This window comes from Lacerta agilis, chromosome 5, assembly GCF_009819535.1.
Source record: "Lacerta agilis isolate rLacAgi1 chromosome 5, rLacAgi1.pri, whole genome shotgun sequence".
Lineage (NCBI taxonomy): Eukaryota > Metazoa > Chordata > Lepidosauria > Squamata > Lacertidae > Lacerta > Lacerta agilis.
In genome coordinates this window covers 54,899,052-54,912,272 of record NC_046316.1, presented here as the reverse complement: position 1 = coordinate 54,912,272, position 13,221 = coordinate 54,899,052, and the positions used below count along the sequence as shown (strand labels likewise).

Here is a 13,221-nt window from a genome sequence, read left to right as displayed (position 1 = left end):
AATCCAATTCATAACCATTGTTGTTCCCAAGTGGGATGTGTCATGCTTCACCTCCCAGCTGTCAGTTCTTGTTGTGCTTCCTTCGCTCTTTAGTGCTCAATTTCTTCTCCCTGGGAAGGTATCTGCCAATGCACTAATTCCATTGCACCCTTCTCTTTAAGATATTAAACAGATTTGAACCCTTATTGTCTGTGACTCTCAGGCTCTCTCATCTAATTTCTAGATGGAGCAGTGATGGCCGGGGGGGGGGCAGGGGGGGATACATGGGTGAAGGTCTAAGGATCCTTCTCTGATATTCCATCCCCACAGAGATTGAATTGGCCAGAGTATCTCATTTGCATGCAGGGGGCTAAATACATTTCAGCTTTCCAGTCGCAGCGGGAGAGGAAGGAGGCAACTGCTGCTGCAGTAAATTGCATTTGAATTTACAAGTACCTGCCTGCTGGTCTGCAGTTTTGAATGTGTTTTTTTTGGGGGGGGGGTGGAGACAGAGGGAGATTACTTTTTTTAAATGCCCATTCAGAACACTGTGGTGCTTAAAATCCTTTGGGTTTTTTCTTTCTTTCTACTTTTAAAGTGTTGCCATGTCACCTCCGGAGTCTCTGTGTTGTCAGTCCGATACAATGGGTGGCATCCTTAACGTGCCCTCCAAGAGCCTGCCATGCCAGAACAAAACAACTGGTGTTGGTTCTATGCTATCCAGTATGCTTTGTGCAATGTTCTTAACCCACAGGTGCAGATTCCTGCTTTGAATCTAAATAAATGTGTCAAAGGGAAGCAGAGTTGCAAGTGTGCTTCCCTTTGGCACAAGTGCAGGGTATATTCCCCTGAGAAATGTGATCCATTTTCACCACCCGCTGGCTGTCGGCTGATCCTACCTGTCTCCTGGCTGTTGTCTGCATACCTCCAGCAGGCACAGCAAGGCCAGCAGCTGTGGAAGCGTCACTCCCAGGGGCTGGATCCAAGGCCACTTTGGTACTAATTACTGCCCACAAGCAACAGGGAGGGATGGGGGCGAGGTGTTTGAAGGATGCATGCTGTGTTGGTGGTGCTGGCGACCAGCTTGGTGGGAGTGGCAGCGGTGCCATCTGAAATCTAGTGGGCCTTCTTGGCCCCATAGGAGTTTCTTCTGCTCCCAACCCTGGCAAGATGCAGCTGGAGTCTAGTGCACCACAGGACATCACAGACTGCCAGAACAGGCATGGCTGGGATAGAGACAGATCTGGAAGGCTCTGGAGGTGTGGCAGCAGATGTCAGAGCAGCTTTCAAGCTGGGCCCAGTACATCATAGGTCTGGGAGCCACCATGTTTAGTCCCAGAGAACCTCTGTTTGCTGGGAAAAGCTTAGGCTTTGCACCAGCAGTTGATTGCAACTGGCTCAGGACTTATGTGACATGGATAAATTAAAGCAAAAACACCCCTCAGGACGCTTGCCTAGTGAATGTCACACCAACAACCTTTCATTGGTAGAACCTGCACTTGGCTGAAGGGGTAATGCCATTTAACTTATAGCGCCGTGGTCTGAGAGAGCCCAGCACTTAGCTATGTAGTCCCCAGAGGAAAAGGAGGCAGACAGTGGACTCTAATAAGGAATCAGAATTCCAGTTTAATTCTGTCTTCTAGGAGAAGCAGATCTGAACGGAGCAAAGGAGATAACTAGAAGGCGATGAAGAGAGGTGGAAATGGAGGTGGGAGTTAGAGATAAAGAAAGAAAGACACAGTCACATGCACACATGCAATCACTTTGGCAGTCTGGAAGTTTTTAGAGGCTGAGCATCAGGAATGCGGTTGTTGGTATCTGCTCACTTGTTAGCAAGAGAACTATGTCCAGGCACTGTGGTGGCTGTTTAGAAAGGGTGGTGTAAAGGGGCAAAGGTCTGGTGTTTTTAAAACTTCCATGCCATCCTTATATATCTGTAAGGTTGCTTATCTCTTCTGAATTCAATGTTTCCACAGAGAATGAGCTGGGCATGCTTTTATTTAAATACTTCCTAGCTGATATTTCTGGACAAGATGGCATACAAATAGAAGCTCGCAAAATATCAACAAAACAAAACCAAAAATTGCAACCTTCAATCCTTGTTGAAAAATCAATCAGCATACTCAGCTTGTCGGTTAAAACGCTTTTCACAGCACTAGCAACCCACAATCCAAGCCAGAAGGCGCTGATCAATAACAGGCTAAGCAGGAGATATATATTTAAAGACTTCCAGATAGCTTAATGAATGGCAGTCCTCTCTGGAGCCTCTGGAAGGGCATTGCAAAGGAAAAGGTCCTCCCTCTCACGGCCACCAACCTCACTGATTTAGGAGGTGGGTGCATGATGAGAGCCACCACTGCACATCTCGTTGTAAGGGCAGCCTAAGACTTTAAAGATGAAAGCTAGCCATTTAAATTCAACTCAGAAATGTCACAGAAGCCAGTGTGGCTGGTATGGTAAAGATATTACTGAAGCTGACATTCTTATCCCTATCAAAACTTAAGTTTCAAAGGACAGTCCCACAAAGAGCATAATGCACTTGTCAAGCCTGGATGTGAGCAGGGCACAAAATGTTTTGGCTGAGTTAGACCTATCCAGATAAGGCTGCAGTTGGCCTATCAGCCAAAGAATGCACCCCTAGCTACCTGCACCACCTGTTGAGCATACATAGGTCACACCAAGTCCAGGAGTGCTTCCGAACTGTGTACCCAGTCTTTCAGGGGAGCACCACCCCATTGAAAACCAGCTCCAAACCTCCTACCAGAGCAGTCAGTCTCCCATCCCACAGGACCTCTGTGTTTCTTTGATTCAGCCTCAGTTTGCTTGACCTCTTCCTTCCCAGTGTGACAAGCTAAGGAACCTCTCTTGGACTGGAAGATGGAAAAGAGAGATAGAGTTGTGTGTCACCAATATACAGCAGACACAATCCAGGCATGACAAACTGGCAGATCCTTCCCCTGTGGGCACAATATATATGTGCCTCATACCTCCCTGTGGTGTGGATGGAAGTGGGGAGTCTGGGGAGCAAATTCTGCACTGCAGGTTGATTATCTCCCTGCTGGTGACTGGGCAATGAAGACAGGATTTTCCATGGCATGGCTAAAGGCTGGGCAAGATGGTCTGGAGCAGTAGGAAGCAATTACCATCCCGCTGAGCCGAACCCTAATCCCCTCAAACAGCAGGAGGGGCTGGCAAGCCAAACACGCCTCAATCAGGTTAAAGTGTGAAGTTGAGATTAGCCAAGAGAATGAGAGCCTCATAATACCATTGCACCCCCTGCTTGCACCAGGCTCAGCCTGGCCCATAGGGCAGGAGATTAAGTGCTTGGCTTGTCTGCCTGAGTGGGCTCCCCACTGGGAAAGCTATGTCCTATGGATGTCAGACAGTTTGGCTTTAGTTACTTGCTGAGTGCTGGCCAGGATCTCGCACTGGGAGGCATCGCTTGCTCCCACAATCGAGGCACCAATCCCAGCAAGGGATTCCTCCAAGTAGCTCATGTCCAAGGCACACAGGGGAGGAGGGATGGCTGAGGCGAAGACAAAAAGAGAGTGTGCAATGTTGAGGGTGCAGGCTAGCCGGGCAAAATTTGTCAGTGTCACGATTTGTTTTGTGATGGGATGGGATGCGACCACAACTGAAACTGGAAATTGGGTCAGGTTGCCCTGGAGAGGCTGATGGTCATGCCTGTTTTAAAGGAGTCATTGGGTGAAAGAGATGAGCTAATCTTTTCTAAACTAAATGCAGAGATAATTAAAGGAAATCAGCATGTTTTCTGGACAAAGTGGTTTAAGTCTTTGCACATCATATTTCACGTTGTATCAGGAAATATAGACAATAAGGCTGACTTGGGGGGGGGGGTCTGTTGGAATTATTTGCAGTAGAATGGAAGAGATTTCTCGGAACACCCTTGTCCAAACTGAGCATTCCCATCACATGTGGAAAACCCCTGTTTATTGAATATTTAACGCTGAGCAGTAAAAAGTAACGTAAGCACTTTAGTTTTATGAACAGAACCTCATATTCTATTTGTGTTGCTATTAAAGGGCATTTAGTTCAAAGTCAGATGGAGAGCCTAGGAGGTATTTGCCCTGCTCTGTAGTCCTACCAGAATTTGCATTGCTTGAAACATACTTTGTTGTATGCATACTGGTTATGGGGTCCCCTGGTTTTCACTCACTAAGAGATGATCCTTCATTCTGTAATAAGGCTGCTTTTCTTGAGGGGGGGGTCTCAATTTATCTGACTCAGCTTAAATGGATGGTAGGATGGTGCAAGTAATGGTCAGAACGTTCCTCTAAAGCCAGACAAAGCTGTTGCTGCAAGCTGTCATTCAACAAGAGTAGAGCAATTTGTGTCTGGGAAACTGGCAGCTTAATGTTCCTTGGAGTTACTGTGATACTGAATGAAAACAGGTCCATACATGTACAATAGGGAGAGAACAGGGTGATTTTCTCCATTATTTCCACTCACCTCTAGGGCAGCTGCCTCCCTGAAGAGAGGAGTGTGAATATGAACTCTCCAAAGGCAGGGAGGGTGGATGGTTACATTACTCCATACTATGCTCTGGCTCAACATCTGTGCAGCAGGTTGCTAGTCCTATTGATTGGGGACACACCAGACCATAGAGAAGAAAAGAGCCAAAAGTGAATAAAAACAGCGATAGAATGAGTCGCTGTGAAGAGCCGGTGGACTCCAACCAAGTCATTTGTGGTAACAATGTTATAGAAAGATTTGAAGCTCCTAATAATCTGTAATATTCCCAGATTTTTTAATTCTGAGGATGAAGCAATTGGAACTCCTACTTTCAGAAGAACTATGGTTTTAAAAACTTTCAATACATCACAGAATGTTGAGTTGTCTAGAACTCTGAAAGTCCTCATTAGATGGGAATGTTATTTGTGCTTTGGCATTTTCACAAGGGCCTGGTTGTTCCAACAGTTTTGTGATCATGCACTCTTTCAGAGGAGAAATGTTGGCTCCCTGTTCCCAAAGGTTCTTTCCTTGGATTTTCAAGTGCCTCCGGCCAAATGCACCCCAATGGATGTTTTATAGGATTGTGTGAATGGGGGCTGGTTCATATACAATGCTAATTTATGATTTATTAGACAATGATTTATTTAGCCATGGCCTAGTGTTATGTGTGAACCCAGTCCAGCCGCTTCATTGATGGTTTAAGGTCACTTGTTAACCAAGGTTTGTAGTTTTAACCTTAGTTAAAATTACCCACAGCTTAGTCCTGTATGTGAACTAAGACCTCTGTCTTAAATATGGTTAAGGAGCTGTTGTGTCCCAAAAGCTACAGATCTGCAGTTGAAAAGTGGCAAAAAAAAATTGAAACTGCTATTAAGGGTCAGTTGCTCTTGCTGGTGCTTTTAACCATTCTGTGACATAATAAGCTAAGGCTTAAGTGAAAGCCTGACAGGCACCACTGCTTTAACTATGGTTTGTTTTTGTTTTTTTAACTATGGTTAATGTTAAACATCACATGTGAACCAGACCTATGAGTCCCTAGAAACAATTCCCCTTTGGGAATAAGGTTAACAAACTCTTCTAACTAGCTAGTTGTCAAAAATTGCCATTAAGATGATGGTGATCTTGGAAGAAATTTGGAAAAATAATAGTGGAGTCTGGTTACAGGTAGGTAGCCGTGTTGGTCTGCCGTAGTCAAAACAAACAAACAAACAAAATTCCTTACAGTAGCACCTTAGAGACCAACTAAGTTTATTCTTGGTATGAGCTTTCATGTGCATGCACATTTCTTCAGATACACTGAAACAGAAGTCACCAGACCCTTATATATAGTGAGAGGGTGGGGAGCGGTATGACTCAGAAGGGTGGTGGGAATGGGTGATAGGCTGATAGCTGTGGTAAACCTGTTGACGACTGTTAATGACTGCAATTGGTCTTACAAGAAAAAGCAAGGGGTGAGAAGGTTAAAAATAGTTTTGTCATGTATAATGAGATAAGAATCCAATGTCTCTATTCAGACCAGGTCTCTCCATGATTTTAAGTTTGGTAATGAGTAGCAATTCAGCAACTTCTCTTTCCAGTCTATTTCTGCAATTCCTTTTTAATAAGACAGCTACTTTGAGATCTTGTATAGAATGTCCTGGGAGGCTGAAGTGTTCTCCTACTGGTTTCTCTGTCTTGTGATTCCTGATGTCGGATTTATGTCCATTTTTCCTTTGATAAATGGAGTGGAGTCTGGATTTTCTTTTCTTTTTTAAATTGCCTAGGTAAATAGATCTATATATCAAAGGCAGATGGTGTGGTGGGGCTCACCTCCCAACAGCTGAATTGTTGTTGCTGCTTACCAGGTGGTGTGGTCCAAACCCCAGGTTGGCTCCGCTGATGTGATTGCACCATGCCAGCCTCCTCACTGCCTCACCCTTCCCAGTTGGCAGCAGCAACTGAACTGTTGGAAGCCCCCACCATGTTCTCTGCTGCTGCTACATAGAGATTGGTGAGGGATCCCATCACCTGAACACCCTAGTGCTATTTTTAGCACCTCCTAATAGTAAATTGCATCTTTATAGCACACACCATTCCCATGTGGAATAAACTAAATAAATAGATAAATAAACGCGTAAATCTTTGGAAGTGTTTTGGTCGCCCCCAGCATTCACATATTACCAGGAAGTTGTTAAGCCTCTGCTAACCCCACACTGCCTGGGTTAGAGGGATGTTTCAGAGATGAATACAAAGATGAACATATTCTCAGCTCTAGCCTTTTCATCTCATGCTCCTTAGAAAAGCAGTAGTGGGATCTTGGGGTGTGGGAGGCAGGGAGGCTGAAGAAAGTTGCTTCCAAAACACATCCTCTGAGAGAAACATGTCTCTGCGGGCAAAAGTTGCACAGCCGCTGCCTGTAGCGACACGAGGGTCCAGTCTAAAGGAGTGTTGGACACTCATTATAAACAGTGGAGGCTTTTTAATGATGCCACTTAGCTGGGGAGTTTCGTTGTTAGCAGAAGTGTGGAGAAGAAACCAGGATGTCATGCACACTTCCTTTCCCCAATGCTATCTATGTGCCAAGTCTGAGGAGCTGCTGTTCTGTCTCAAAGGTAACAGATTGAAGAGGTGACATCAGTCAGCAATGAAAGAGCTTCTGCTGCCCTCTCCTGGTTAGGATTGAGCTGTACTGTGGCAATCCTACTTTCTTTCTGCTCTTAGATTGCAGTTGTTATTTTGTACTTTCTGGTTGTACTTTCTGGTTAGGATTGTAGCTGTACTTTCTGATCTTAGATTACAGTTGTTATTTTCAAAATAGGGTTGCAGGGGTGGTGGAGCAGGCTGTGTGTTTGTGTCCACAATAGTGTGTGTGCACATGTGTGTGTGTGTGTTAGTCTCATGATACAGAAATTTATCAGAAGGCACCTCACTGATAAGCATCAGCCACTATAGGCTTGCATGAAATAATTTGCATGGAAGTTAGGAAATGGCAGCAAGGCAATTAAAAGCCATCACTGCTTATGCTCTTTTAAGTTTCCACTCAGGTACTGTGGTGTGGGTGGTGATGCATAGAATTGCCAAGTGTCTTTGTTAATAAATCAGCAGTCACTGGACATTTTGTGTTCTGAGTTTGCCTCTACTCCCAGGGTTGGGAAAGGCAAGTGTCAACTGTCCACTCCCTTCTCCCAGCCCCTTCATGACTCTTGGTGAGATGCAAGGAGCCAGCAGCAGTGGCGTAGCGAGGTGGGGGCGATGGGGGCGGGGCGCCCCATGTTCCAGCGGGGTGACACTCGGCGCACGCCCCGCCCAAGCCGAGCCCCGCCAGCGGGCCCCGAGCAAGCCGCTGAGCAAGGCTGCTCCGCCCCGCCACTATGGAGCGGCGCGGCACACATGTGGCGCATGCGCCGTGCGTAGTACGCAGCGACGCATGTCATACGCACGGTGCATGCGTTGCACGCTGTGCATGCGTGCCGTGCTTCTCCATAGCGGCGCCAGCGGGCGAGCCCTGGATGGGCCGCAGGGTCGGAGCAGCCTTGCTCCGCGGCTTGCTCGGGGTCCGCCCGCCGGTGCTGCTATGGAGCGGCGTGGCATGCATTCGCTGTGTGCTGTACACAGCGGCACATGCGGCGCTGCGTAGGACACACTGCGCATGCGGCGCTGTGTGCGCGTGCCGCAGAGCGCCACGCACTGTCACTGCACCCCCAGGTTTGCCGCCCCGGGTGACCAAGTTGCTTCCTCCGCCTCTGGCCAGCAGGGATACTGGATGAGCCATGCTGTGGAATGAAGACCTGGAAGAGATTTTGCATCTGATAAGACTATGGTGTGACTCACCTTGTTTCTTGCATGCAGGTGCCAGAGACTGGAATATGCATCCTCATTGTCCATTAGGTCACCTCCTTTGCTATTTTTAAAATGGACTGTTCATGTTTGTTTTGCTATTTTTTAAATGGACTGACTTGGTTGCTTTTGTACCTTGCCGTAAATCAGATGGACCCTGGATGTTTGAAAAATGTGCATTCTTATTTAAATTGCTTAAGGTATTCAAACCACCATCAGTCATCTCATTTTGCTGCCATGACAGAAGTGGCATGAGATGGGCACAGAATGCAATGCTGTTTGCTGTGCCAGTGTCCTGGGGGGTGTTTGGTGAAAAGAACAGCATTTTGGGCCACACACAGAACCTCTTCAGTGCCAGAGCTCACTCTGGTGCATATAAAACAATAAGGATGGTCATGCATCTGAGCATGTGCAGAATATTTATTCATTGCTGCTTAGTATTCCCCTGCTAGTCCTCATAACCTGATGCCTCAATACCTTGCCAAACCCCCCCCCCCCCCGTACTTCATTGTCTCTCCACTGACAGATGGCTCTCTTAAAATTATCATCTGCAGGGACTTGAGTGAGAACCTCCTTCTGGCTGTTCCCAGGAAGGCGTTTCGTGGAGCTACTGATCTCAAGAACCTGTGAGTGACCTGGCCCAGCAGGGCAGAGGATAGGGAAGCACAGCATGCCACCTTGCCCTGGAGAAATTGGCATTATGTTTCATGCATATTGAGGTCATAGGGCTAGCAACTGTGTAGAGGAAGATCTCAAAAAATCCTTCCTCAACAGCAAATACTAATAGGATAACAGCAGTGGGAACGTGTCCCACAGATATAGTGCAGTGCCTGTTGCACCCCAAATCATATTTCCCACCCACCCATACCTATCCCTCTCCTCCTCTTGGCTACTTGCAGTTCTCCAGTGCTTCTTATGCATACCACAAAGCCCTCCAGCATTTCTTCTCCTTTCATTGAGTGCAGCAGATTGGTCTTTGTGTCGAGCATCCTAGGTATTGGTCTGCCAGCACAGCTATTGAGAACAGGTATATTAATCTCCTCTTTCATCACTCAGACAACTGGACAAGAACCACATCAGCTGCATTGAGGAAGGGGCCTTCCGTGCTCTCCGTGGCCTGGAAGTTTTGTAAGTGTCTCTGGGAGGGCTCTGTAGAAGGTTTGTCCCATCGGGCTGGATGGAGAGCCTGCCTAGAGAAGCATGACTGTGGTAGAATCCAGCTCAGTTGATGGGAGGGTGGTCTGGAAGCATCCTGGGGCTAGGGCTAACTCTTTGCCAGAAACAGTGCCCACCCCAAAATGTGGGCAAAGAGTCTCTTTTTCTCTATATTTTTATCACTGGTGTATGATCTGCAGGCTCAGGTGGCTATAGCCTTATCCCCTTCAGCTCTCCACTCTGGTCACTATTCATTTGTAGGCACCAGGCCACATCAGAAATGTTTTTAACTTAGAGTGTATATCCTGAGATTCCCACCCATGCTGGTAACATACAGGGTCCAGGTAGCATTCCATCTCCCCAGAAGGATGGAGGTATTTTGGTATTACACCGATTCTGTATCAGTTGCAGTGCTTCCCGGCAGAACTGAAAGTGCTATTTTCCACCTTTAGAGCCCTCATTGGTTTGGGGCTAAGTTATTAGAAGGAGAAGCTGTGCCTGTATGAACCTACCTTTGCTTTCAGGTGGATATCAGAAGCCCTACTTATTGGCCTGCATTTGAGATCATTTAGATTGGTGGGCACCAGGAAACAGGGCCTTCTCAGTAGTGGCCCCTACTTTAATGGGATACCCTCCCTAGCTTCTCCCATGCTGAAAATGATTTTGAAAATGAGATGTGCTGTCAATCTGAGAAGTGTCACATGCCACTCTGTGAGCATTGTTTGTTTGTGTGTGCACTGCACACACAGCCAGATGAAAGGACAAGATGCTTCTCTCCAATGTTCACTGATGCTCTTCCTTTTCCTCCTTTCTGCAGGACTTTGAACAACAACAACATCAGCACCATCCCCATCTCCAGCTTCAACCATATGCCCAAACTGCGCACCTTGTGAGCACATGATGAAGCAGCCCAAGGGTGGAGTGGGATTGGGGGTGGGGTGGAAGACCGCAGACTGGACATTTCATAAAGCATGGTGGGCTGGGAGCTACCAGTCCGTACAAGGAATCCTGGTGGCAACTTTTCACTTTTAGGTCCTGCAGATCTCTCTTCTTGGCACTGATGTTTTCATAGTAGGTAATGCCTAACTCTGTGCCCAGGATCCCAAGAACCTGGGGCCCTACAAAGATGTGGGATGCTGCCCCCCAATGGCAGAAAGAGCCACAGTTCTGTTCTTGGGGTTGTTGGTTCCTTTAATGACAAGGTGCATCATGGGACAGAAAGTGGTGGCATTAATGTGGTGGGCAGGACGCTGGGTGAGAGCAATCGAGTCCATGGAATGGAGAGTACTAAGGCCCAAACCCCACAGCTTCAGATCCCTATGGGACTGGACTCTCCTTCCCAGGAAATGTCCCCACATTTTCATTCCAACTCAGTAAGCCTAAGTCCTTCTCTCTAGGAATGGCTTTACCTATCTATGCAGGTGTTTCAAGAGGGAGCTGTGGGAGGACAGTGATTGATGTTTCTTCCCCCCCCCCACCTTTCCTCCCCTGGGTCCCTACAGCCGCTTGCACTCCAACCAGCTCTTCTGCGATTGCCATTTGGGTTGGCTTTCCCAGTGGCTGCGCCAGCGGCCCACAATTGGGCTCTTCACACAGTGTGCCGGCCCTGCTGCCCTCCGTGGCCTCAACGTTGCAGAGATTCAGAAGAATGAATTCAGCTGTTCAGGTCAGTGGCATCTATGTGATTCCAGGGAGCTTTGCAGACCCCCAGAATCACCAGAAAGAGGCCCCTTCCGCCCTCAGGTTCAAGGCATATCAGCCCTGGAACCAAAGGGTTAGTGAAACCTGCCACAAGAGACCATTGGTCTCTCAAATGCACACAGACCCTCTTACCATGACACATTACAGTAGTTTCAGGAGCTCTTGTGTCTCGTGTGCAGTCCATGATGGTTGCATGACTGCAGCCTGGACTGCAGAAATTGCTTTTCATTCTGCAGAAATTCTTGTAAAAGCATCGTCTCCTTTTATCCTGCATTTTTCTATTTCTGACAGTGTGAAGCTATCAAACCATTAGTGCTGGAAGCTGCCATCTTGAAAGATGCCCGCTTGCTCTCTGCACCAGTCGGTGCTCTTTATGCAGTCTTCCTCCTCAATGTTGTGAAATAGTGCACCATGCTCCCCTTTCTATCTCATGCTCATTTGTGCACTTGTCCTCCCCATCACACTGTCCATTTCTCGTCTCTGCTGATTTGAACTATAAACCTGTGTAGCAGTTCTGCATATGTATTTGCCTGCATATGTATTCATCTCTACGTGTAAACATCTGTGGAGAGGGGCTAAGAGGAGGGCGTGCCAGTGGCCCAAAGGCTCTCTAGCTGCCCTGAAGAAAGTACACATTCCAAAACCCCAACAGACCACAATGTTCCACAAGCAAAGAACAGGTAGGCAGGGCTAGGGATGCCCTGCAGTGCCGTGGGTTGCAAGCCCTGTGCAAAGAGGATGCACTAAGCTTCTGCATTTTTCTCTGCAGGCCAGATGGATGCTACCAGGACCCAAATCTGCAGCTTTTCATCAGGTTCCTGTCCCGCCATGTGCACCTGCAGCAATGGCATTGTGGACTGTCGCGGCAAGGGGCTGACAGCCATCCCTGCCAACTTGCCTGAGACCATGACTGAGATGTGAGTGGATACTAGGAACATGGTGGATAGGCAGGGGATGGTGGGACCTGAGCACTAGCACCCTTCCTAATCACATCTACTCTGTTTGGGTGCTCCTGTCTCCTTTGGCTAGTATTGATTCAGCTGGTATTGGAGCAGAGAATATATTGTTGCCTAAGGAGCACCATAGGGCAATTCTCAGCTGTGACCTTATGTCAGGGGTGGGGAACCTCTGGCCACATGCACAATGTGAGCATGTAAGGACAGGGCAAGACTGAAAGGGGCTTTCCAAACACCCCACAATCAGCCAGTTGCCACGTGTCTGGGAAATAAAGCACAAAGCACTTGGAGAGGCCTGTGTCCAGCATTTCCCAAGCACCAAGCATGTGACTAGCAAAGCACTCTGCACAGTGCTTTCCCAAACATCTGACAATCACCTGGTTTGCTGGGCATTTGGGAAGTGCTGTGCAAAGCTTTGACAGGTGTCAATCACCTGATGTCATTATGTGTCAGGTGACTGGCATATGGGTGGCCCTACTGACTGTTGAAGTTGGCCCACAAGGGTAAGGGGAGATAAAGATGTGGTCCACTGGTCCAGAAAGCTTTGGAGAGAAGGCTCTAGTTTTTGCCAGTCCCTTTTGTGGCTAAAAGCTGTACCAGGATCAGAGATTTCTGCTTCCAGAGAACTGGGGGAGATGTGTCAAAGTGAACTATCCAGGAATACAGCTGCCTGCCTACTCTTGGGGACTACCTCCTGCCTGACCTCTGTGGCATCCTTGTTGGAAGAGACGGCACTTCAGTTACTCCCATGGTGCAGTCAAGCTGATTTGCTTTCTTGTGTTCTGTTTCCCATACAGACGCTTAGAACTGAATGGCATCAAGTCTATCCCACCTGGAGCCTTCTCATCATATAAGAAGCTACGAAGGATGTGAGTGACTTCAGCCAGAGTGAACCATGCTGGGCTTGATGGACAAATAGTCTGTGCAGGCCTAAGGCAATACCCTCTGTCTAGATGTGATACGGGCAGAGGGGAAGCAGGTGTTGCATTGCAAGGTATACTCGAGGGAGCACAGAGCTGTATTGGCTGATGTGCATCCCCATCTCAGTCCTGCTAAGGAACAGGAGTGAAGTCTTTATTATACTCTGTAAAGAACACAAGGTGGGAGAGGCACCTTCAAAAAAGGAAGGAGCTGTGACTAC

General features: G+C 47.6%; 1 protein-coding gene across 1 annotated transcript in view; it reads left to right on the top strand.

The window, feature by feature from the left end:
- The window catches only part of SLIT1 (slit guidance ligand 1), a 123,135-nt gene that overhangs the window by 82,366 nt on the left and 27,548 nt on the right, over nucleotides 1–13,221 (top strand). Inside the window, exons 5-10 of the mRNA XM_033149865.1 lie at nucleotides 8,823–8,894; nucleotides 9,325–9,396; nucleotides 10,241–10,312; nucleotides 10,926–11,089; nucleotides 11,894–12,041; nucleotides 12,878–12,949. Of these exons, the coding sequence (XP_033005756.1) occupies nucleotides 8,823–8,894; nucleotides 9,325–9,396; nucleotides 10,241–10,312; nucleotides 10,926–11,089; nucleotides 11,894–12,041; nucleotides 12,878–12,949 (600 nt within the window). The remainder of the gene's footprint in view (nucleotides 1–8,822; nucleotides 8,895–9,324; nucleotides 9,397–10,240; nucleotides 10,313–10,925; nucleotides 11,090–11,893; nucleotides 12,042–12,877; nucleotides 12,950–13,221) is intronic.